Source organism: Mesoplodon densirostris, chromosome 1 (assembly GCF_025265405.1).
Source record: "Mesoplodon densirostris isolate mMesDen1 chromosome 1, mMesDen1 primary haplotype, whole genome shotgun sequence".
Lineage (NCBI taxonomy): Eukaryota > Metazoa > Chordata > Mammalia > Artiodactyla > Ziphiidae > Mesoplodon > Mesoplodon densirostris.
Window position 1 is genome coordinate 93283742 of NC_082661.1, and position 26951 is coordinate 93310692.

Consider the following 26951-nt stretch of genomic DNA (forward strand, 5'->3'; position numbering starts at 1 on the left):
TGTAGTAACAACAATAGCTAACATTTTGATGGTTTTTAACATCATGGACTAGGCAATGTATCAAGCATTTTACATATTTTAACTCTTCTAATTTTCACAAGAACTTTATAAGGTAGGTACGATTATTATCCCCATTTTATATATGAGAAAACTGAGTACATACAGAGAGCAATTATTCAAATATAAGCAAACAATTATGATCCTCTGAGCATTCACAGGCAATCACTTGAGTCATTTAACATGAATAATCGATCATATTCCACATAACTTTTTTTCTTAATTCCATCCTTCTTCACAAGGGTAACCACTATCCTAACTTTTAAAAAAATATTTATTTATTTATTTATTTTGCTGCGTTGGGTCTTCGTTGCTGCACGAGGGTTTTCTCTAGTTGCGGCAAATAGGGGCTACTCTTCTTTGCACTGCTCAGGCTTCTCAGTGCAGTGGCTTCTCTTGCTGCGGAACACGGGCTCTAGGTGCGCGGGCTTCAGTAGTTGTGGCACACAGGCTCAGTAGTTGTGGCTTGTGGGCTCTAGAGCGCAGGCTCAGTAGTTGTGGTGCACGGGCTTAGTTGCTCTGCGGCATGTGGGCTCTTCCTGAACCATGGCTTGAAGCCGTGTCCCCTGCATTGGCAGGCAGATTCTTAACCACTGCGCCACCAGGGAAATCCCTCCTGACTTTTAATAGATTGATTTTGCTCTTTTTGAACTTTATGTAAACTTAATTTTGTATAAATCACAGTGGATTGGTTTGTGTCCTCCATCTTTTTTTAAACAGTTTAACATTATGTCTTTGATAATCCCATTGTTTCTTATAGCTATAGTTTGTTCATTTTTCAAAGCTGTATGGTATTTCATTATATAACTATGCCACTAATATATTCTACTGTTGATGAACAGTTAGGTTATTTCCAGTTAAGGGCTATTATAAAGAATGCTGCTATGAACATTTGGTTCATGTCATTTGGTGCACAAATTACTGTTGGGTAGGACTAAAATGCCTGGGTCAGAGATATGTTCCTGTTCAACTATAGTAAATATTGCCAAACAGACTTCCAAAATGGTTGTGCTAATTTATATTATGAATGTATGAGTTCTCATTTATCCCCATCCCCAAGAACAATTTTGCTAGTGTCAGACCCTTTTTTTAGTCACTCTGGTGGGTTATAGTGTTTTCTCATTGTGGTTTTAATTTGTATTTCCCTGATTTCTAATAAGGTTGAACACGATTTTCGTATGTTTATCCCCTACATTTTGATTCTCTCAGATGTTACACTCAGGGTGTACCACCTACAGTTAATTCTCAATAATTTCTCCTACTTAATTACATGCTAAGAATACTAAGAAAATGAGGCAAAGTGCCTAATCCCACACTCCTACCTCAACCCCTATTAGTTATTCTAGAGAGAAATTTAGAACTTGATTTCCTTCTTTTTTTTTTTTTTTTTTTTTTTTTGCGGTACGCGGGCCTCTCACTGTCGTGGCCTCTCCCGTTGCGGCGCACAGGCTCCGGACGCACAGTCTCAGCGGCCATGGCTCACGGGCCTAGCCGCTCCGCGGCATGTGGGATCTTCCTGGACCGGGGCACGAACCCATGTCCCCTGCATTGGCAAGCAGACTCTCAACCACTGCACCACCAGGGAAGCCCTTGATTTCCTTCTTTATCGTACTTCTCACAACTATTAGATCAGCAAGTCCTATTTCCAAAATTAATCTTAAGTCACTCTATTGTCATACGTGCTGCCACAACTTGAATCCAGACCATCAACTCATTCCTGGACTACCACAACCACTTCTTTTTCACAGTTTGGATTTTGCCACTGCCCATCTCCCTTCATTTTCCATACTGCAGCAACAGGGGTGTTAATTAATTGTTAAAACTTTTTGGTGCTTCCTATTGCTCTGAGAATAAAATTCAAACCCTGCCACATCTAGAAGCCCCTGCAGGTCTGCCTTAGGCTATCTCTCCAATCTCATCCCTAGCCATGCTTTGTTTATTGTGTCCTAGCTACAGTCCTCTTACAGGCCTTGGTAAATACACTCCCACTTCTTACACCAAGCTCCTTTCATTTTAACAGAATACTTGTCCCATAGCCTGTTCCTTCTCATCCTTTAATTCTCAGTTTAAATTTTACCTCCTTGATTTGTTTTCTTCATAATACTTATCAACAATCTGTAATTATTGAGTTTGGTTTTTGTCAGTTTCCTCTAATAACAGTAATAGTAATAATAATAATAGTTGTAGTGGTAATGATGACAGATTTTAGTTATTGACCCTTACTATCTGCCAGGTACCGCTCTATGAGTTTTATTTTTTTTTTTAATTATTTATTTGGCTGTGCTGGGTCTTAGTTGTGGCATGCAGGTTCTTTAGTTGCGGCATGCAAACTCTTATTTGGGGCGTGTGGGATCCAGTTGGGATCTAGTTCCCCGACCAGGGATAGAACCCAGGCCCCCTGCATTGGGAGTGCAAAGTCTTAGCCACTGGACCACCAGGGAAGTCCCCACCCTATGAGTTTTAAATAAACTTACCCTTTTAATCCTCACAGCAACCATACAACTAGGTACAATTATTCTTCACACTTTACAGATAAGGAAACTAAATCACAGAGAGGTTAAATAATTTGCCCTCAGTTTTACTGTTAGGAAGTGGCAGAGCTGACATTTGAACACAGATAATCTAGTTTCAGTTTAACCACTGTGCCACTGTCATTTTTTTTTAAACTGTAGGTTACAGTCTGTATGTACCTGTGTCAGGAAATTAATTTAGTGCTTTTTTAGAAAAGTAAAATGGAATAGATCACATAAGAATGTACTCATTTGTAAGGATATGTACTGGTTTGTGACGCTTTTGGTTCAATTATATGTATCAAGTCATGAGATGTGAAAGCTACTGCACTATGCATTCTGCCTTTCTGCGTAAGTTCGTGAACTGACCAGTTCACCAGTGTATCCCCAGTGTCTAGCTCTGTCATGGGACCACAGTAAGCACTCAGTGAATACTTATTAATTGATTAAAATTAGCTATAATAAGTTTTAAGAAGGTGACAAAAACTTTTCCCTAATTTCTCTGTCAGAGAAACTTTATTTTTTCTAATGTCAACCACTGAAGTTCATTTGAACTTGAATTTAAAGATCTCATTTGTGTTGTGCCAGTATTCATAAAGCTATACTAATATTAAATATAACTGGATAGTGTGAAGAATTCAGAAAGGTTATTAATCCTTTGTATATCCTATTGTTTGAAAATCCCTGTTCTTTGAAAAGTGGAAGAAAATTCCTTGAGCTTATGCTTTTAGAGTTATTTTTAAAAAAGATTAACTATTACTTCATTATTTATGTTATTTCAAGTTATTGTAGAAGAAAAAAGACTAAATAATGTGGCAGGAAAGGCAGTGTTCAGTATCAATCCTAGCTATCACTGGCTGAGGGTTTTTAGGCAAGACCCAAACTTTCGAGAGAGCTCCTATTCCGTTAAACTGGTGTATTAAAACCTACCTAAAAGTAGAGAGATCTACTACTTAGGAATGGAAATCTGGTTGAAAGGTAGCCTAGGTTTGTTTTGGAGCTATGTTTACATGACAAGCACAGTGTTTTTACCTATTTGTATGATACAGATAAGTAAAAAAAGAGCAAAATTTTCTAGAGGTGCTTTTATTCTCACTTTAAGATTGAATACATCAGTTGTATTAATCGAAGGGAAGGAGCAAAGCCTTTCAAACACACATTAGCACTGACCCTACCTTGAAGGTTAGAGATAATTGGAAGTAGTTAGTACTTCTCTGAGAATTACCTCATAATTAAAGCAGTTATTATGATAAACAGGGCCCAAGGCTCTGCAACTGGAGGTAATGATGTTTCAGTGTATCTAGTTTAAAAATCTAGTCTTTTAAAGAGTTATTTTAAGGCTTCCCAGGTGGCGCATGGTTGAGAATCCGCCTGCCAATGCAGGAGACACGGGCTCGAGCCCTGGTCCGGGAAGATCCCACTTGCCGCGGAGCAACTAAGCCCGTGCGCCACAGCTACTGAGCCTGCGCTCCAGAGCCCGTGAACCACAACTACTGAAGCCGGCGCGTCTACAGCTTGTGCTCCGCAACAAGAGAAGCCACCGCAATGAGAAGCCCACGCACCGCAATAAGAAGCCCACTCGCCGCAACGAGAGAAAGCCCGCGGGCAGCAACGAAGACCCAACACAGCCAAAAAAATAAATAAATAAATTTATATTAAAAAAAAAAAGTTAGTTTATAGGAAGTTAAAAAAAATCTCTGGGTTTAGTTTTATCTTCTCCTTGAACTGTAGGACTTTGCAATAGATTATATCTAATGCATTCTTTGAAACCGTTCTAGTATGCAGTACAGCTATCGCACATTGGGTTTTTACCAGCCTGAACCTCAATTGCACTGGTAATAAAAACAAAGATCTTGATGTTCTCTTGGGACTTTGATTTCCTGAGACACCAGGGGGAGGGGGAGGAGAAACGGGTTCAATCACCTGAAGACATGTTAGCATACTCTAAACAGGAAAAACAAGATTCACCTTTTAGAGGCTCATTTGAACATGTGATCATCAAGTTTGTGTAATTTCTTTAGGTGTTTCATAACTTCTGAGGCCTAGAGAACCATTTTCTCTTTTTTGAAAAGATAACCCTATACCTCTGTTCTAGATTCCAGTTTTCATTAAAAAAAAAAAAAAAGATCAGGCTTCTAACCTCAGTAGTTCAGTAAAATTAAATCCACATATCCTGGTTAAGTCTATGGATTTAAAAGCAATAAAAATAGGCAGTATTATTGAGCTAAGGTCTTGGTAAGCATTTTACACATATTATCTCATGCAATCCTCACAATAATTGTATCAAATAGGTCTCAGTGGAGGCAGAGGCTGGCCAGTTAAGAGGTTGAAACAGTATTACACAAGCATAAAGGCAGTTTGGAGTAGGGTGGTGGCAGTGGAGAAAGCAGGACTTTGTGACAGACACTTAGGAGGTACAATCAGTCTTGGTGAGTGTCTAGAACACTGCTTGGCAGATGCTTGAGATATTTGTAAATGAATGGATTATGGAGGGTGAGGGTTATATGGACTCCTAGGTTATATGGTGGTCCACTCACTAGGATTGGGAAAAGGGAAGAAAACCTGGTTAAAGGGGACTTCCCTGGTGGTGCAGTGGTTAAGAATGCGCCTGCCAATGCAGAGGACACGGGTTCAAGCCCTGGTCCGGGAAGATCCCACATGCTGGGGAGCAACTAAGCCTGCGAGCCACAACTATTGAGCCCGTGTGCCACAACTACTGCAGCCCACTGTGCCTAGAGCCTGTGCTCCACAACAAAGAGAAACCACTGCAATGAGAAGCCCGTACACTGCAACAAAGAGTAGCCCCCACTTGCGCGACTAGAGAAAGCCCACGCACAGCAATGAAGACCCAACACAGACAAAAAATAAATAAATAAAATTTAAAAAAAACAAAACCTGGTTAAAGGATGTACCTCTCTCGCATTCCTACTGATAACTGGCTTTCCCATCCCCATTGCCTTGATGGCAGTATTTTGAACCAATAACTTGTTTCTCCAGGCCAGACGGGGATCCTACCCAAGGGCAAATAATCCATAGGACGGATAATGATTTGTGTGATCGGGCTACAAAAAATAAAGTCTTTCTTCGATGATCTTGAACTAAGAAGCAGAGGAAGAATCTTGCAGGGTAGAGGCCAGATGACAAACTAACGAGGCTTCAGCAATGGCAAATTAGGTCAGTCAGGTTCCCATCAGATACCAGATGGAAAGCTCAAACTGAATAATTTGAAGAGAATTATTAAATTATTTACAGAGGTGCAGGTAAGAGTCGGGGAAACCAACAAGGATAATGCAGTATCCCAAGGACTAGCGGTTATTACACTTAGGCCTGAAGAGGCAAAGGGAAGGATTAGAGATTAACTGTACAGAGAAGGCTCTGCAGTCAACCCTTGGTGACCCATCCTGGGGAATAAGGACTATGACCCCACTATCTTCTGGCCTTGAATCTCCTGCCGATACTTCCCACTACCTGAATCCATCGAGATACCAAGCAGAACAAGGGATTATCGTAGGTGTAATCTGGGTGGGTCAGCCCTCCCTGACACAGAGCAGGGAAGGGGTGGAGAACAGACACGGAGGAGCAAACAGAAGATAGGTGAAGTTGCTTCCAAGAGGCAGTTACGTGGAAGCAGGAGTTAGTAATATGTGTTTTAAAAAGAGAGAACACATAGCCAACTCCCTTCACTGACATTAGTGGCACTGCACTACAGTGAAGATATCCAAACACCTACTGTCGAGTTCTTTGCAGATCTTTTGAGTACACATTTACCCTCCAGTTCTTCTCTCCTTGGAAGCACAACCTATTGCCAAGAAAGTCCTGTGTTTCATCAATAAAGCATCTTTATGACTTTTCACTTGAAAAAAAACCCCAAAACAGCAACAAACAAAACCACCAACCATAATTAGGTAGCCCATATGAATCTAACTTCGGGAACCACTCCACATACCCTTTTTCTCAACTGAATCCACGTCTTTAATCCACATGTATTTAAATAGTTGGTAAAATAGAAAGTGTTCTCTGAATCATGTGGAGTGTGAATTTATTGACAGGCTTTTGTAAAAGAGTCAAGCATTACCTGGCGAGACTCCAAAAGGCTGATGATAGCAGGAAGAGCGCTTAGTTGATAGTTAAAAACACAAGGCTTCACCAATAAGAGAGCTAGAAAAGATGGCGCCTCTCTGGGAATACACTTGGAGGTGGAAGCACAGTGGAAAACAAGAAAGGCTTTATTGTTTATAGTTGTTGTAATGTGCGAATAGTTTATTAGCCTTAGGAAAATAAGTAATTTATGCCTAGTACCACTTTTGAGTAAACAAAAAAAGATAGTATCTCGAGTTTAATGTGATTGAAGCAAGACTCATGGGAGGGGAGTCCTGTACACATTTGGCAGCCCTTAAAGGAAGCCAGGAGGGACCCATTGCCAAGTCCATACAAACGTCAGGTACAGATATTTTCAGGGGGTTGGGGGGGACGGTCCCTCAGGGAAAATTTTTTTCACCTAGCTGAACCCATTTTCGGCGACCTTGCACGGGAACAGAAACATTATTAACTCATAAATACACGCATATGAAACCAATATCACTCATTTGAGTGCCAAGTAGAAAGCTCTCATTGCATTTTAAAAATCAAAATATATTTGTACCTTTTTAACATATATCCATTCCAGGAAAAAGGATTTGGAGCATAGTTAATTTGTAAACAAGTGTTCTCTACAAATTCAAAAACATATGTGTATAAAATAAACAACAAGGACCTACTGTACAGCACAGGGAAGTATATTCAGTATCTTGTAATAACCTATAATGGGAAAGAATCTGAAAAAGAATATATATATGTATAACTGAATCACATTATTAAAAAAACACACAAAAAAACCCTCATAAAATTGTTTAAAAAGCCGGCGAAGTATTAACAATCTGTTTTACTCCATACGACTTTAAAAATACTTCGGATCGTGGTTGGGAATAGGGGCCGGGAAGTGCACTAATCCTAGTGCCGGGGCAAAGGTTTCATAACTTTACCTACAGATTACACTGTTTTTATTTTGGACGCGGCTCAATATTACAGATGACCGCAGTGCCCCAAAGCGCCAGGGGAAACGTTTTCACGGGGCGAGGCGACAGACGCAGGGGACAAAGTGGCCCGGTGGTGGTACCCAGGCCCATTCGGGAGCCGCCCAGCGTCGGCGGCCAAGATTACCCACCCCGCCTGGAGTCAACTGCACTTCAGGGCCTGGGGCAAAGCGACCCCACCGCCCGCCCCGAGCCACGTGCGTAGCGCGCCCCGCCCCTCGCTCGCAGCCGGCGGAGCGAGGCGCGAGCCCATCGCGAGTCACAGAGGTTCGGTGCGCGCCCCGCCCCTGTGCCCGCAGAAGGGGCCGCCGTGGCTCGCGAGCCGGGGAATCACCCAGTTCGCTCTCCTTCCCTCTCTGCTGGCCGCTGGGGCGGGGCCAGCCCTCAAGCAGGGCGGCACCCAGGCGGGATCGTCAGTCAACCACCGCGGGCGGCGACCCGGCGAGGGCAGAAGCCGGTGAGCGGCCACGTCACGCTCCTCCGGGAGACCCCGCCCCCGCTCTATCATTTCGGACCGCCCCCTCCACGCCCCCGCCTCCGCCTCTGACTCCACGAGCAGTTACTGGCTCTGGGAGCGCGAGCCTACCTGACTCTGCTAGAGGCGCTACAGCTTCGCGTTGCGGCGTTTGTGCCGCAGCCCGCGCCAAGTGAGGGCTCCCGGCCCCCGGCTGCGGCGACCGGCGCGTGTTGGCAGGCTCGGGGCTCGCGCCGCTGCGGGCCGGCGGGCGGTTAGCGCGCCGTTCGACGCCGGGAGCTCCGCGGCCTGAGCCGACGCGGGCGGCCGGGCTCTCCGGTTCTCTTCCCCAGGCCGGAGCCAGTCAGTGTCCCGGCGGAGAGACGGGCAGCCGGGCTCCCTGGCCCCGGGCCGCCCCCGGCTGGGGCGGCTGGGGCAGGGGGACGATGTCTGCTCGCGTCCGGGTGCCCGCCGCTCACCCTCGGGAGGAGCGGCCCGCGGTACCAGCTGAGAGGGCGTCGCTGTCGGCCGCGGCGAGCCGGCAAGCCGGGAAGCTGCCCCCGCCCGAACGGGAGGGCAAGGAGGCGGCGAGGGAAGAGAGAAACGCGCTCGCTTCCAGCACGGGGGCGCGGGGAGAGCCTTTGCCGGCGCCCGTGCTGGGACACAGCGTGCCTCAGGCGGCCGTGCCCGTGAAGCCCCTGGCGCTGCACCTGGCGCACAAGGCGCGCGGGCCGGGGGTGCCCTTCGGCTGGGAGCCGCCGCCACCGCTGCCGCGGGACCCGCCGGCCGAGGACGCCCGGGAGGACGAGGCGGCGGCGGCAGGCTCTGAGGAGAAGCTGCCGCCGCCGCCGCCGCCGCCGCTGCCGCGTAAGGAGAATCCCTGGACCAAAAAGCCTCCCCAGCACCTGTCCCCCGCCGGGACGGGGCCGCCGCCGCTGCCCCCACTGGAAGCCCTGGAGGCAGGTCTGTGGCTCCTCTGCGGTGGGCACCGGGAGGGTGTGTGCAGGGGCGACTCGCGTGGCGGCAGAGGCTGGCGGGGGGCTGGGGGAGGGGCAGGCCTCCGTTCCCTGTCAGTCTGAGGTGTTTCGTTCCAAGGTGTCATTCACTCTGCCTGTTTACATAAATGGACATCTGGGAAGGGAGCAGCAGGAAGAGGTGGGACCTCGGGTTCTCCTTGGCTGGTGGGGCACGGCGGGGGTCACGGAGCTGAGCCGCTCGGCGGGCACAGCCTCAGTTATGTCTTACCCCACGTGTTAGTGACATGGGACAGCTGACTTTAGGTAGGTGTTGCAGTTCGTCCTATAGAAAAGTTTCTGTAGACTTTTTAAAAAGAGGTGAAGCCAGTCGGAGCAAGGGTGTTTATATGTTAAGTGGAAGAGCAATTACGAATTTTTTATTGTGAAATAATTGGTAAGCTGAAAATTTCAGTGTCTTTAAAACCGTGCTAAGTAGTCATATTTAAAATGAGATGCTATACTGTAGTTGCTACTCAAAAGCTTTGAGTTTACGACTGTGGTGGAAACTGGTTGAAATGAAATAGGATAGTTGACGAGAGAGTGAATTGCTCATTAGTTGAACAGTAGTCTTCTGACATTCAGTTAGCTCACCTCTCTAGGGGAGGTAAGATTATGCCACTGCATTTGAATGCTGACCTATGCAGTATGGCCCTTGGTGCTTTATTTTGGTTATAGCAACTGCAGGGTTTTTTTTGTTTTTGTTTTTTTAGTTTAAGTGGAAATACAAAATAAACCGAAGACAGAAACCAGTATCTCCTAGTTTTGCTTTCTAACTAAGTTGTAGTAAATTAATTGAACTTTTCATATAGAAATTACAGCTGTTTACGTACAAGTGTTCACTCTTCTTAAAAATTAAAGGTTAACAGTGGAACAGGGAAAATTCAAGCATGTTTACAGGGTTGTGAGGCTCAAAAGAGATAAAGGAAATGGTTAAATATAAGGTGATTGTTATAGACACACATATTGCAGGTATAGAGGTATAGTAACATTTCTTCCAAGGAACTCCAACAGAGTGAGATAAGTGGTAATTGATTTGCACAGTAATACTCAAATCATTTTTTTAATGCTGTGGTACAGTATAACTTTATTTAAACAAAAGTTATTTTACAGCTGAGGTCTGATAAATGGTTTTTAAATCATTCTTGATAAATCTTAACACTTGCAGAAAAAGCTGCTTAAAATTTTGCTCTAAATTTGATACTGCCACCAGTCTCTCCTAGCTGCAAAGATCTATTTGTTTACTAGTATTAATAACTGAAGAGAACAAAAATCTTAAAGGAAAATCTCTATAAAATTTAGCAAGGAGGGCTTCCCTGGTGGCACAGTGGTTGAGAGTCCGCCTGCCGATGCAGGAGACACGGGTTCGTGCCCCGGTCTGGGAAGATCCCACATGCCGCGGAGCGGCTGGGCCCGTGAGCCATGGCCGCTGAGCCTGCGCGTCCGGAGCCTGTGCTCCGCAACGGGAGGGGCCACAACGGTGAGAGGCCCGCATACCGCAAAAAAAAAATTTAGCAAAGAGAAAGAAAACTCTAGTGAGTTTTCTTCCTACTTCTAGACATACACACATTATACATTATATTCAGTGATCTACAAAAAAAACTCCTGTTGGTTGTACAGTTAATTTGACAGGTTTTAAAACTTTCAAGATGAGACTCAGACATTTTAATTGGAAATGACCTTGTGAAAATATTTAACAGTTTAACACAATTAACCTACAGGTGCCTTCACTGGTGTCCTTAATCTTTGTTGGAGATTAAGAACCAGGTGATGCTTTATGTATGGTGTGGTTCATGAGGATTTTAATTTTGCTGATGTTTCTCTGTAGGCAACATTTCTGTTCTTGGAATCTATTCTGTGCCCTCAGGAATACGGTTCTTCATATGTGGAGTGCTAGAGTAACTTTATAGCCTCTCCGCAGTACTGACTCTATACTTCTACACAACTTCTATTAGTAATTGAATAACTTAGGTAACTTTGATAAGAGACTGTTGTGTAGAAATGCACAACTTGGGTTCTAGTCCAGATAGTGTTACTACCTAGCTAGTTGACTTTTGTGAAGATTTCTAGGCCTTGTAAATGAATGAAGTGAATATATTTTCTTTCATTTCTTAATACCAGATTGCCTTCTATAACCTGGGTCTGCCGGCTTCCTATTTTCCTAAGCAAATTTGCAACCTCAAGAATAATGAAATAGGAGCAGAGGACCTTTAGGGTCCAGAGACCAGAGTAGGTGCAAACTAAGGGAGTGTTAAATTAGTACAGTAATCTTATTAGTAGGAGGCCTATGTGATTTATCCTATAAACCAGGATATTCATGAGAGGGAAAGAGGATATTAATTATGCTGTAATAACAGAATTAAACTATGTTTGTCCTAACCAAACCTGGATTTACTGTCACTCACTCAATGAGGTACAGGAATTCCATCCATAAAATTTCGCCAGAAAGTTTATTACCAGAGATAGAAACATAGGAAATGTAAGGAAGTATTTAATGACTTGTAATCATGAATTTTCTGTTAGAACCTGCAGTTGTAACTGGACTGCAGGTGAGGCATTCTTCAGACCTTGTGACACACTTTCCTCCACTTTTGGGGTGATTCTGGCTTGTGTATTGCTGTTTCTGGTAATCCAGATAAGGCCCTCTTTTCAACCAAAGCCTGGCCCACAGGAGAGGCCTAGAATAGTGTCACTGCAGTTTTAAATTCCGGTCAGGAGACTGGAAAGAATTGTCCCCCAACCCTTGTTTAAAGTAGTTTTATTTATTTTGGAGACCTTTATGAAAATCACAGTATGGGATTTATGAATCACTTACCTGTACCCATGGTTACATTTTGCATATTAAAAATCAGCTTTCTAATACAATTTTAATTCTTTTACACACAAAAACGATGTATAAAAATATTGATTTTGGGAGTTCCCTGGTGGCTTAGTGGTTAGGATTTGGTGCTTTCACTGCAGAGGCCCAGGTTCGATCCCTGGTCAGGGAACCATCCCGCATGCTGCGAGTTGCAGCCAAAATACAAAAAATAAAAATTAAATTAAAATGATTTTTTTCATCTTTTTCATCCTTAGTCTTCTTGACCCCATCAACCTTCTTTTCTCCAGGTGTGCTTCCCAGAAACCTCAAATAAGCTTACTGTACTCTAATAACATTTTAATTAAGTTATGTAAATGATACATAAATATGTTCTTGTAAAATAGGAACTTTTGATGTTCCCTTCAGAAAAAAGATAGTCATGTTACCAGTTTACTGAATATCCTTTCAGTCCTTTCTGTGAAATTACTTGCAAATATAGTGTTTTGTGTATGTGTTTAGAATATTTTTAAAGTATTGGTAGATCTTTTATTTTTCTTCTTTACAACTAGTGAGTTTTTTATTCTTTAAATTTAGGTATAATTAACATTGGTTTCAGGTGTGCAACATAATGATTAGAGATTTGTATGTACATATTGTGAAATGATCACCATAAGTTTAGTTAACTACCATCTACATACTTAGTTATAAAAAATTTTTTTTCTTGTGATGAAGTTGATCCTTTTTAATCTAAACTTTAAAAAATTGCTGAGAAGTGGTCCATAAATATAACTGATGTAGTTAATTTAGACATTTACGTATTGATCAACATCTTGGTTGTTACAAACATTTTTATGCATGCCTTTTATCCTAGAGAAAATACATATCTGATTTTCTCTAGGAGAGAAAAGTGGAATTGTTAGGTCACAGTGTATTTGTTGACAAGTTGCTCTCGAAAATGGCTACTAATTGATACTCCCACTTTCAGAGTATGAGAAGTAAGTAGGTTTTTTTACATGTTTTTCAAAAATTTTGTTTTATTTATTCTTTATACAGCAGGTTTTTATTAGTTATCTGTTTTACACATGTTAGTGTGTATATATCAATCCTGATCTCCCAATTCATCACCCCCACCCCCTGCCACTTTCCCCCCTGGTGTCCATACGTTTGTTCTCTACATCTGTGTCTCTATTTCTGCCCTGCAAACCGGTTTGTCTGTACCATTCCTCTAGGTTCCACATATATGCGTTAATATACGATATTTGTTTTTCTGACTTATTTCACTCTGTATGACAGTCTCTAGATCCATTCACGTCTCTACAAATGACCCAATTTCGTTCCTTTTCATGGCTGAGTAATAATCCTTTGTATATATGTACCACATCTTCTGTATCCATTCGTCTGTCAATGGGTGTTTAGGTTGCTTCCATGACCTGGCTATTGTAAATAGTGCTGCAGTTAACATTGGGGTGCATGTGTGTTGTTGAATTACGGTTTCCTCTGGGTATATGCCAAGTTGGGGGATTGCTGGGTCATACGGTAGCTCTATTTTTAGTTTTTTAAGGAACCTCCATACTGTTCCCCATTGTGGCTGTATCAATTTACATTCCCACCAACAGTGCAAGAGTGTTCGCTTTTCTCCATACCCTCTCCAGCATTTGTTGTTTGTAGATTTTCTGATGATGCCCATTCTAACTGGAGTGAGGTGATACCTCATGGTAGTTTTGATTTGCATTTCTCTAATAATTAGTGATGTTGAGCAGCTCTTCATGTGCTTCTTGGCTATCGGTATGTCTTCTGTGGAGAAATGTCTATTTAGGTCTTCTGCCCGTTTTTGGATTGGGTTGTTTGTTTTTTTAATATTGAGCTGCATGAGCTGTTTATATATTTTGGAGATTAATCCTTTGTCTGTTTGTCTGTTGATTCGTTTGCTAATATTTTCTCCCATTCTGAGGGTTGTCTTTTCGTCTTGCTTGTAGTTTCCTTTGCTTTGCAAAAGCTTTTAAGTTTCATTATGTCCCATTTCTTTATTTTTGTTTTTATTTCCATTACTCTAGGAGGTGGATCAAAAAAGATCTTGCTGTGATTTATGTCAAAGAGTGTGCTTCTTATGTGTCCCTATAAGAGTTTTATAGTGTCCGGTCTTACATTTAGGTCTCTAATCCCTTTTGAGTTTATTTTTGTTTATGGTCTTAAGAAGTGTTCTAATTTCATTCTTTTACATGTAGCTGTACAGTTTTCCCAGCACCACTTACTGAAGAGACTGTCTTTTCTCCATTGTATATGCTTGCCTCCTTTGTCATAGATTAGTTGACCATAGGTGTGTGGGTTTACCTCTGAGCTTTCTATCCTGTTCCATTGATCTATATTTCTGTTTTTGTGCCAGTACCATATTGTCTTGATTACTGTAGCTTTGTAGTACAGTCTGTAGTCAGGGAGTCTGATTCCTCCAGCTCTGTTTTTTTCCCTCAAGATTGCTTTGGCTATTCGGGGTCTTTTGTGTCTCCATACAAATTTTAAGGTTTTTTGTTCTAGTTCTGTAAAAAATGCCACTGGTAATTTGATAGGGATTGCATTGAATCTGTAGATTGCTTTGGGTAGTATAGTCATCTTCACAACATTGATTCTTCCAGTCCAAGGACCCAGTATATCTCTCCATTTGTTTGTGTCATCTTTGGTTTCTTTCATCAGTGTCTTACAGTTTTCTGAGTACAGGTCTTTTACCTCGTTAGGTAGGTTTATTCCTAGGTATTTTATTCTTTTTGTTACAGTGGTGACTGGGATTGTTTCCTTAATTTATCCTTCTGATCTTTCATTGTTAGTGTATAGGAATGCAAGAGATTTCTGTGCATTAATTTTGTATCCTGCAACTTTACCAAATTCACTGATTAGCTCTAGTAGTTTTCTGGTGGCATCTTTAGCATTCTCTATGTATAGTATCATGTCATCTGCAAACAGTGACAGTTTTACTTCTTCTTTTCCAATTTGTATTGCTTTTGTTTCTTTTTCTCCTCTGATTGCTGTGACTAGGACTTCCAAAACTATGTTGAATAATAGTGGTGAGAGTGGACATCCTTGTCTTGTTCCTGATCTTAGAGGAAATGCTTTCAGTTTTTCACCATTGAGAATGATGTTTGCTGTTGTTTTGTTGTATATGGGTTTTTTTAAGTTGAGGTATTTTCCCTCTATGCCCACTTTCTGGAGAGTTTTTTTCATAAGTGGGTGTTGAATTTTGTCAAAAGCTTTTTCTGCATCTATTGAGATGATCATGTGGTTTTTCTTCTTCAAGTTGTTAATATAATGTATCACATCGATTGATTGGCGTATACTGTAGAATCCCTGCATCCCTGGGATAAATCCCACTTGCTCGTGGTGTATGATCCTTTTAATGTGTTGTTGGATTCTGTTTGCTAGTATTTTGTTGAGGATTTTTGCATCTATATTCATCAGTGATATTGGTTTGTAATTTTCTTTTTTTTTTTGTAGTATCTTTGCCTGGTTTGGTATCAGGGTGATGGTGGCCACGTAGAATGAGTTTGGGAGTGTTCCTTCCTCTGCAATTTTTTGGAAGAGTTTGAGAAAGATGGGTGTTAGCTCTTCTCTAAATGTTTGATAGAATTCACTTGTGAAGCCATCTGGTCCTGGACTTTTGTTTATTGGAAGATTTTTAATCACAGTTTCAATTTCAGTGCTTGTGATTAGTCTGTTCATATTTTCTATTTCTTCCTGGTTCAGTCTTGGAAGGTTATACCTTTCTAAGAATTTGTCCATTTCTTCCAGGTTGTCCATTTTATTGGCATAGAGTTGCTTGTAGTAGTCTCTTAGGATGCTTTGTATTTCTGCAGTGTCTGTTGTAACTTCTCCTTTTTCATTTCTAATTTTATTGATTTGAGTCCTCTCTCTTTCTTGATGAGTCTGGCTAAAGGTTTATCAATTTTGTTTATCTTCTCAAAGAACCAGCTTTTAGTTTTATTGATCTTTGATATTATTTCTATTTCATTTATTTCTGCTCTGATCTTTATGATTTCTTTCCTTCTACTAACTTTGGGTTTTGTTTGTTCTTCTTTCTCTAGTTCCTTTAGGTGTAAGGTTAGATTGTTTATTTGAGACTTTTCTTGTTTCTTGAGGTAGGCTTGTATTGCTATAAACTTCCCTCTTAGAACTGCTTTTGCTGCATCCCATAGGTTTTGGATCGTCGTGTTTTCGTTGTCATTTGTCTCTAGGTTTTTTATTCCCCCTGCGGTATGCGGGCCTCTCACCGCTGTGGCGTCTCCCATCGTGGAGCACAGGCTCCGGACGCGCAGGCTCAGTGGCCATGGCTCACGGGCCCAGCCGCTCCGCGGCACGTGGGATCCTCCCGGACCAGGGCACGAACCTGTGTCCCCTGCATCGGCAGGCGGACTCTCAACCACTGCGCCACCAGGGAAGCCCTCTAGGTATTTTTTTATTTCCTTTTTGATTTCTTCAGTGATCTCTTGTTTATTTAGTAACGTACTATTTAGCCCCCATGTATTTGTGTTTTTTTACGTTTTTTTCCCTGTAATTGATTTCTAATCTCCTAGCGCTGTGGTCGGAAAAGATGCTCCATATGATATCAGTCTTCTTAAGTTTACTGAGGCTTGATTTGTGACCCAAGATGTGTCCTCTCCTGGAGAATGTTCCATGTGCACTAGAGGAGAAAGTGTAATCAGCTGTTTTTTTGGATGGAATGTCCTAGAAATACCAATTAAATCTATCTGCTCTGTTGTGTCATTTAAAGCTTGTGTTTCCTTATTAATTTTCTGTCTGGGTTATCTGTCCATTGCTGTAAGTGAAGTGTTAAAGTCCCCTATTATTATTGTGTTACTGTTGATTTCCTCTTTTATGGCTGTTAACATTTGCCTTTTGTGTTCAGGTGCTCCTATGTTGGGTGTATGTATATTTATAATTGTTACATCTTCTTCTTGGATTGATCCCTTGATCATTATATAGTGTCCTTCCTTGTCTCTTGTAACATTCTTTATTTTAATGTCTATTTTATCTGATACAAGTATTGCTACTCCTGCTTTCTTTTGATTTCCATTTGCATGGAATATCTTTTTCCATTTCCTCACTTTCAGTCTGTCTGTGTCCCTAGGTCTGAAGTGGGTCTCTTGTAGACAGAATATATATGGGTATTGTTTTTGTATCCATTCAGCAAGCCCGTGTCTTTTTGTTGGAACATTTAATCCATTCATGTTTAAGGTAATTATTGATATGTATTTTCCTATTACCATTTTCTTAATTGTTATTCGTTTGTTTTTGTAGGTCCTTTTCTTCTCTTCTGTTTCCCACTTAGAGAAGTGCCTTTTGCATTTGTTGTAGAGCTGGTGTGGTGGTGCTGAATTCTCTTAGCTTTTACTTGTCTGTAAAGCTTTTGATTTCTCCATCAAATCTAAATGAGATCCTTGCTAGGTAGAGTAATCTTGGTTGTAGGTTCTTCTCTTTCATCACTTTAAATATATCGTGCCACTCCCTTCTGGCTTGTAGAGTTTCTGCTGAGAAATCAGCTGTTAACCTAATGGGAGTTCCCTTGTATGTTATTTGTCATTTTTTCCTTGTTGCTTTCAATAATTTTTCTTTGTCTTTAATTTTTGTCAGTTTGATTACTATGTGTCTCGGTGTGTTTCTTCTTGGGTTTATCCTGGCTGGGACTCTCTGCGCTTCCTGTACTTGGGTGGCTGTTTCCTTTCCCATGTTAGGGAGTTTTCGACTCTAATCTCTTCACATATTTTCTCGGGTCCTATCTCTCTCTCTTTTCCTTCTGGGACCCCTGTAATGTGAATGTTGTTGCGTTTAATGTTGTCCCAAAGGTCTCAGGCTGTCTTCATTTCTTTTCATTCTTTTTTGTTTATTCTGTTCGTGGCAATGAATTCCACCATTCTGTCTTCCAGGTCACTTATCCATTCTTCTGCCTCAGTTATTCTGCTATTGATTCCTTTTAGTGTATTTTTCATTTCAATTATTGTATTGTTCATCTCTGCTGGTTTGTTCTTTAATTCTTCTAGGTCTTTGTTAAACATTTCTTGCATCTTCTCTGTCTTTGCTTCCATTCTTTTTCTGAGGTCCTGGTTCATCTTTACTATCATTATTCTGAATCTTTTTTTCTGGAAGGTTACGTATCTCCACTTCATTTAGTTGTTTTTCTGGGGTTTTATCTTGTTCCTTCATCTGGTACAAAGTCCTCTGCCTTTTCATTTTGTCTATCTTTCTGTGAATGGTTTTCCTTCCACAGTCTGCAGAATTGTAGGTCTTCTTGCCTCTGCTCTCTGCCCTCTGGTGGATGAGGTTATCTCACTTTTTTTTACATTTTTTTAAGGCACTCATTTACTGTAGCAATATGCTATTTTATGACATTTTTCCCTTAAATGTAATAAAACATGTGATTCATAACTGTCAATGAGTTTTCTTAATTAAAGCTTTGCTAAAGATTATGGTCATGAGTAAAATCGCCCGTCATACTGCAGTTTTTGTTTTCAGTATCCAAGCTCTTAAAATGAATTCCTCATCTATTAGGAATTGTTTCCTTATAGATTAAGATATTAGAATAATATTCAAAGAAGTTGTATAGTGGCTCACTAGTGATGTTTGAAAAATGGATATGTGAAGATCACACACTTGTTCATGTATGTTTATATATACTTGGAGCCACCAGTAGCTTATATTTCTTAGGTTTCATCTGCCTGAAAAAAATTTTTTTAATTAAAATTTCTTTACTTTTTAATTTTTAGGTTGGCTTTCTTTTTCAGTCTTAGGTTTTTTCTAATGATATGCTAGGAGGGCAGTTTCCTCCATTTTGGCTGGAACATGGGAAAATGAAAATATTGTTTTATTTATTTTTATTTTTTTATTTTTTTTGCAGTACGCGGGCCTCTCACTGTTGTGGCCTCTCCCGTTTCGGAGCATAGGCTCCAGATGCGCAGGCTCAGCGGCCATGGCTCACAGGCCCAGCCATTCCGCGGCATGTGGGATCTTCCTGGACCGGGGCACGAACCCATGTCCCCTGCATCGGCAGGCAGACAGACTCTCAACCACTGCGCCACCAGGGAAGCCCTTGTTTTCTTTTTTTAAAATAAGTTTATTTTATTTTTGGCTGCGTTGGGTGTTCATTGCTGTGCACGGGCTTTATCCAGTTGCAGCAAGTGGGGGCTACTCTTCGTTTCGGTGAGCAGGCTTCTTATTGTGGTAGCTTCTCTTGTTGTGGAGCATGGGCTCTTAGGCCTGTGGGCTTCAGTAGTTGTGGCTAGCAGGCTCTAGAGCCCAGGCTCAGTAGTTGCAGTGCATGGGCTTATTTGCTCTGCAGTCTGTGGGATATTCGCGGACTAGGGCTCGAACCCGTGTTCCCTGCACTGGCAAGTGGATTCTTAACTACTGCACTACCAGGGAAGTCCTGAGGTCATTTATGTACATACAGTTATCCATAAACCTACAATGAACATTTTTTATTTTTTTTGGTGGGGGGCAGTGCCGCTCAGCCTGCAGTATCTTAGCTCCCCAACCAGGGATCGCACCTGTGCCTACTGCAGTGGAAGCATGGAGTCTTAACCACTGGACCTCCAGGGAAGTCTCTGCAGTGAACATCTCATACTGACATCATTGTACCTTGTCTTGATTACCAGATAATATCTCAGAAATGGAATTGTTTTATTAAAAAGTATATACATTTTATTTTATTTTATTTATTTTTAAAAATTGTATTGGGTTATTTGATTTACAATGTGTGTTAGTTTCAGGTGTACAGCAGAGTGATTCAGTTATATATATACACATATATTCATTCTTTTTCAGATTATTTTCTCATATAGGTTATCACAGAAGATTGAGTAGAGTTCCCTGTACTATACAGTAGGTCCTTATTGGTTATCTGTCTTATAAGAAAGTATATATATTTTATTATTATTATTATTATTATTATTATTATTATTTTGGCCACGCGGCTTGCAGGATTTTAGTTTCCTGACCAGGTAATGAACCTGGGCCCTTGGCAGTGGGAACATGGAGGCCTAACCACTGGACCGCCAGGAAATTCCCCAAAAAGTATATACATTTTAAATGACAGATTACCTTTGAACGGTTCTACTACTTAATACTCATTCCAACAGCATGAGAGAAATGTCCATTTATATAGGTGGGTCAATGCTTGGCATTCTCTGTTTTGTCAGAATGATAGGTGAAAACTGTTCTGTTTTACTTTACATTTCTTAGTACAATTAAGTTAACATTTCATATTTGGCCACTGGTATTTCGTTTTTGAATCATCTCTTTATTTTTTACTCAGATTTATTTATTTTTTTAAAAAGCTCAGTGTCATTCTTTTAACAGAAAAAGAGTGGGTTGATGAGGTGGTCTAAGAGCAGCACAAAGGACTTCCTTATGTGGAACTTGGAATTAGACAAATGTGTTCACAGTTGGCATTGCACATCTGCATGTTCCTCTTCTCCTTCTGTTAGGGAGTCTGCCCTGTGAAGTTGACAGCATGAAGGAGCAGACCAGAATGCTTGCTTTTTGTGGACAGCTAGCTCCCAAAGAAAAGGGCGGAAAGGTGTTGGCTTTGCAAGTCATTTCTTTTCCTAAACTCATTAATCAGGAAATATACTGTTTCTGTGGGAGGAATTGGGACTTGGGAACAGGAATGTTCCAGGAAAGTCTTCCTTTTAAAAAAGTAAATTAGGGGTTTCCCTGGTGGCACAGTGGTTAAGAATACGCCTGTCAATGCAGGGGACACGGGTTCAATCTCTGGTCCAGGAAGATCCCACATGCCGTGGAGCAACTAAGCCTGTGCGCCACAGTTACTGAGCCTGCTCGCCTAGAGCCCGTGCTCCACAAGAGAAGCCACTGCAATGAGAAGCCCACGCACCACAACAAAGAGTAACGCCCTCTCACCACAACTAGAGGAAGCCTGCGTGCAGCAACGAAGACCCAATGCAGCCAAGAATAAATAAACAAACAAACAAACAAATAAATAAATTCATTTAAAAAAAAAAGAAATCACTTTCCTGTCCCAGCATATCCAACCACATTGGCCAGCATAATTTGTCAAATACCTTTTAATGAGAATAAATTACAGTATTGATTGTGTACTTAATGATACTCCATCGATAAAATGTCAGAATTATAGAGGGCACAGAGTTAAATGTGCACTTTTTTCCCATTGTATTTCCTGAGGAGGAGTTAAAGTTGAGAGAGTAAAATTTAAACAAAAATCCAAAATTTTTGAGTTCAAAAGAATTTATTGAAATCAAAATCTCTCTCCCTTTTGTTATTTTTTAAATTTGTTTAATATTTGTTTTTTAAAGATTTTTTCTTTATGTGGGCCATTTTTAAAGTCTTTATTGAATTTGTTACAATATTGCTTCAGTTTTATGTTTTGGTTTTTCGGCCAGGAGGCATGTGGAATCTTAGCTCCCTGACCAGGGATCGAACCCATGACCCCTGCATTGGAGGGCGGATTCTTAATCACTGGACCGCAAGGGAAGTCCCCTGATTTTAAAGCAATAGAAAGATTATTAACTCGTGCTCAAATATTTTTTGGTTTGTAAATAACATTTAATATTGAAGTTAAAAAGTTTTATTTTTATGTGGTCAGAATAACTTTTTAAATTTCTGACCTTAATTTTGTGATTATTAATGTCTAATTCATTTGTAATAAAACTCACTTGTGTGGCCTATCCCTAAATACTTTTCAGTACATCAGGTAGTTTGTATAAGGCTGTTTTGTAACCACCAGGCACTTAATTTACTTGACTTAGCAATGTTTTGGGACATGTTTTCTACTTTGTTGAGGGAAAGGTCTTTCAAATGTTCTACACTGTGTAACTTCCATACAATATACGTGGTATTTACAAAATATACCTCAGTCAAATTCTTATGTTCAAATATTGTTTTTGTTAAATTAGGTTTTTTCCTGCTTCCCTTTTTTCCCTATCTGTCCATATTTTTTTCTGTATCTCATTTTTGTTAGTGAAGTATTTATCCTTATGCACATTGACACATATGTATACACTTATATATGTGTCCCTAAAGTATAAAGAAGTATAAAGCAAATACCCATGTACTCACTATTCTGCTTTAGAAATAGAATTACTACAATATTCAAGATCCCTGTGTGCCCATCCCTGGTGATGTCTTCATCCTTCATCAACCTTCCTTTCATGAAATCTTATTTGAATGTTTCTGGGTTTTAACTCAAAGATTGCTTTATTTTAGTCTATGAATTGGTCATTGCCATGATTTATGGGATTCATGTTTTGCCGAATTACTGTGTTTTCTGTAGCTGCAGATCCCATGTTTATTCTGCTTTTTAATATTTAGGTCATGTTTAGCTAGATGATCATCATGGTAGATAATGAATCAAGATACAAGACACTGTAAAGCTTCATTACAATGAAGACTATATTTGTCAATCTTTGTGTTCTTATTCAAGAGGGACAAGTGATGATACCATGATAGTCTTGTACAAACTTTTACAGAGATCGCTTCTATTTTTTTATGGCTTGGATCTAGATGCAGCCTATTACAGTTGCCAAACTTTGTTTTCTGACAACAAATAGTTTGAAGTCTTCTGATTTATTTTCTGCATGCTCCTTAATGCATGTGAATGTATTTATATGTATATATAGTATATATAGAAAAATGTATTCCATTGGGAGTTGATTCACTAACTTTACTGTATTAAAACGTGTTATATTGCTAATTTTTCCGTGTTACATTCTGTTAGTGAACGGATTGGTCTATCAGTTCAGTGTAAATAAACTTAATATTTTCTACTTCTTGATTTGAACACTGAAGACCACTTTGAATCTACATTTGAAATGTAGTTGATTTCTTGTTAGGAATTTGAGTCTCAGAACTTTGGATTTTGTTGAAAATAATTATTCCACTGACTTAACTGAAATTGGTTTAATTGTTATTTTGTTAAATATTTTGCATGATGTGGTTGTAAAAACAATTCTATGTTTTTTTGTTTTGTTTTAGAGCCCAGTTCCCCCCAAATTATAAAAGCAGGAAAACTCAAGACAAAGAAATCCAACAAGGTATGTCATGACAAGAAATAGTTTTTAACTATTTTGAAAGGAACTCCTCTTAGATTATTGTGTATTTTTCTCTTCTAAGTCTATCATTGATAGTTAGTTTAAAGTTAATATACTAGAAAATTGTAGCCTTTATCCAAATCCCCATATGCCTCTGTTATCCTGTCTCTATCAGTTTAGTCAAGGTCATTATTCATGCCACATGTTGGATCATAAGACATTACTCTTGCTGTGTTCTGTTGTTTGGAGAAGGTTTTGCATTATTTTTGCAAATGTCTGCATATAATTGAGTGAGGGTGATTTTAAAAATTGCTTTCACTTTTAGAAAATATTTTTTCTACTTAAAATTTCTAAATTGCAGACATAACACTTCTTTTATTTACCTCTTAGCCTAGTGGTTTCAGCGATATGGTGAACTGGCCAACACCAAGTGAATTAGTGAACACTGAAGTGAGTATTGTTTTAAGACTTCTTTTTTTTTTTTAAAATAAAGGGAAGGTATTCTCATTTTAACATGCTGAATTTATTTTACTTCAAATTTAGAGAATTGCATTAATAAAATACCCATTTTTCAGATACCTTGATTTCATTCATCACATTGCCTTCATCTGGTTGTATTCTCAGGACCATACATTTGGAAAGGATGGGGTACCATGCTGTCAGCTTCACGTAATGCCTACAGTAGATTACTTTTTAATGTGTCTAAGTGAAGCCCATTTTGTGTTTCAGAATGTATTCTATATATGTTTTCTTTGAGTTACAGTCTTTTCAATGTGTGAAGTCCTAACTCTATATATACACATGCATATATATGCATATATATCATATCAAGAGATGTTCAGTAAATGGATTTTTAATTTGTCTATGAAAGAAGTTCTAAAAGATGTTCTGGGATATTCTATCAAAAGTCTTTTTAGAGAAGTAGCATATATGGTATTTGGTTACATGGTTTCATTTGACACTGTACATCTTGCTATTTGTAATTTGTGCAGAATTATTGGTGTGTAGTTTAAACAACATATAAAGCAGCTTAGTTGTTGTATAAATGACATAATAAACTGCACATATATAAAGTGTACAGTTTGATATACTTTGACCTATGAAACCTTTGCCACAAACAAGATAATGAACTTAATTTGTAATTCTTCCTGTCACATTCCACCCCCTCACCCCATCATCCCAGACAACCACTGATAAGCTTTCTGTCACTTAGTTAATTTGCATTTTCTACAGTTTTTTTTTTTATTGGAGTATAGTTGATTTACAATGCATTTTCTACAATTTTATGTAAGTGGAGTCATACAGGATGCATTCTTTTTTTTTTTCTGGCTTTCATTTAGCTTAATTATTTTGAGATTTATTTATGTTATACGTATTAGTAGTTCATTCTTTCTTATTTTCTGGGTAGTACTCCATTGTATGGATATAATGCTGTCCAGTCACCTATTGGTGGACATTTGTGTTGATTCCAGTTTTTGGCTATTAAGAATAAAGCTGCTATATCAGGACTTCCCTGGTGGCGCAGTGGTTAAAGAATCCGCCTGCCAATGCAGGGGACAAGGGTTCGAGCCCTGGTCCGGGAAGATCCCACATGCTGTGGAGCAACTAAGCCCGTGCGCCACAACAACTGAGCCTGTGCTCTAGAGCCCGCGTGCCACAACTACTGAAGCCCGCACGCCTAGAGCCCATGCTCCACAGCAAGAGAAGCCACTGCAATGAGAAACCTGCGCACCACAACAAAGAGTAGCCCCCGCTCGCCACAACTAGAGAAAGCCCGCGTGAAGCAACGAAGATACAACGCAGTCAAAAATAAATAAATTTATATCAAAAAATAAATAAATAAAGCTGCTATATAAACATTTGTGTACAAAAATTTGCATGGAATAATGCTTTTGTTTTTCTTGGGAGTAGAATGGTTGGATTTTATGGTAGCTATTTATTTAACTTTTAAAACTACCAAACTTTTTATTCCACCAGCAGTGTATGAGAATTCTAGTTATTCTGTAGCCTCACTAATACTCAGTGTGGTCAGCCTTTTAATTTTAGTCAGTCTAGTAGGTGTATAGTGGTATCACACTATAGTTCTTAATTTGCATTTTTCTAATGATGTCAAGCACATTTTCATGTACATGTCATCAGTATATCTTTTTGATGAAGTGTCTGTTCAACTCTAGCCCACATTTCAATTGTTTTCTTGTTACTGCATTATAGAGTTCATTATATATTTTAGATACAAGTCCTTTTATCAAATACTTAGCAAATATTTTCTTCCAGTTTTTCAAATGACTTTTAACAGTGTCTTTTGTAAAGTCGTTTTTTATTTTTGATAAAAGTTGTCATTCTTTTTGCGATATTTAGGTAAGGTGTTACCACAGATTTTTGGATATGTTGGTGAAAATGTTCATGAAAATTATTTCATTCAGAAAACCTTTTTGCAGTGTCAGAGTGTCATCAGCCTAGGAAATAAGAAGCCACAAAACAGAAAAGAAAGAGAAGACAAGGTTGAAAAGACAAGTAACAGTGAAAGCAAAGAAAGCCGGGAAACAAAATTAGATGGTCCTGGTGAAAATGTCAGTGAGGATGAGGCTCAGTCAAGTAATCAACGAAAGAAAGGTTAGTTTGTTTATATCTTCATTTTGATTTTTAAGTTTTTGAAGAGAGTTGTAGTAATGAAGAATTGTATTTAATCAGTTGATTCCCGGTAGTCACCAGTTAGTAGTTTGGATTTCTTCAGGATACCATCTACAATGGTAACTGATTTTGCTTTTGTAGCATTTCTGAACTATGAGACTTTCCTCTCTACGTTTGACTTGTATTTTATGTAAGAATGGATTTAAATTCCACCTATAGAGGTGGGTGTAGATATATTCTTGGAAAGTTGTATGATAACTATTGTTTTTTAAATCTGCATTGGAACGGCTCCCTTTTTTTCAGGAAATTTTGAGAAAATATTTTTCTGAGACAAAATTGAGAACAATCTTGGTCAACTCTTTTTCCTCATTGCATTCCCCCATTACGCTTTGAAGGAAAAAAATATTGTCTTTACATCCTTTTCCATATTCTTTTAGGAACTTCTCATGTGTCTAGGGACAGATTATGATTTAACTGGTAAAAGCATATTCTCATTCAGTGTTCTGAGTCTCAATAAAAGTGTCTTCAGGGGTTTTTAGGCAGAAAAGTTCTTTAAACTGTCCAAAGGTCAGTAGCTGAGGCAAAGTGAACTCTAGGGAGAGGGCAGGGGTTGCTATTGGAGAGGTAGGAAAGGTCCATGTTATTCAGGGCTTTGGTAACTTGGAATTGGCATTTTAAGTGCTGTGGGAAGCCATTGAAGCATTTTAATTCTTGGAGGTGATGGGGCATGGGAGGGGACATTTCATGATGAAGTAGTTGCCAGCCAACTTCTTTAATAATGGAACTAACAGCCTACCGTATACTGAGCACTTACTTGAATTTTTGTTTTTTGATGACTATTATCCTTAGCTGCAGGGTAATCATGAGGCTCACTCCATATAGTATGCCAAGGGTAATTGCTCAGAAGTGGTGGCAGTAGGACAACCATGTGGTTGTTACAAAAAATTTCCCCATTTCTTGAATGCTTAATCACTTACCTTTTTCATGCTCCTTTGATACATAAGTAGTCTTTTTGACTGTCTAGAAGTCATACCGGTAACAAGACCTATCCTGCTCTAAAATTTGTCTTCCTTGTTAGTTGCTTCAATTAAAACTGATTAGCCAACACTAAAATGCGGGTGTTTTAGTTAAAGTAATTTTATATAATCGGGTCATGTATTGACTCTCCTTAGAGCACACATGTTTATCTTTAAGTGCTTATTTATGCCCAAAGAATCTCATTGATAGAATTTACAGTATAGACTTTAAGGAGTTTTTAGATTCTTTATTATTCTCTTTTCCTTATCTGTCTGTAGTTTGCAGTATTAGTAGGAAATTAGTACACTAATATTCCCTTAATTACTTTGATAGTTTTTCCTTTGCCCATGAG

At 39.7% G+C, this 26951-nt stretch overlaps 1 protein-coding gene across 3 annotated transcripts in view; it reads left to right on the forward strand.

Moving 5' to 3' along the window:
- The first annotated feature begins 8210 nt into the window (after nt 1-8210).
- Nucleotides 8211-26951, forward strand: part of LARP1B (La ribonucleoprotein 1B) — a 60884-nt gene continuing 42143 nt past the window's right edge. Inside the window, exons 1-4 of one of the 3 annotated variants that reach the window (XM_060105868.1) lie at nt 8211-9056; nt 22896-22954; nt 23342-23401; nt 25390-25564. In XM_060105868.1, coding sequence (XP_059961851.1) covers nt 8540-9056; nt 22896-22954; nt 23342-23401; nt 25390-25564 — 811 coding nt within the window. In that variant the 5' untranslated portion in view covers nt 8211-8539. The remainder of the gene's footprint in view (nt 9057-22895; nt 22955-23341; nt 23402-25389; nt 25565-26951) is intronic. The other 2 variants (XM_060105879.1, XM_060105890.1) reach the window with 2 other exon arrangements.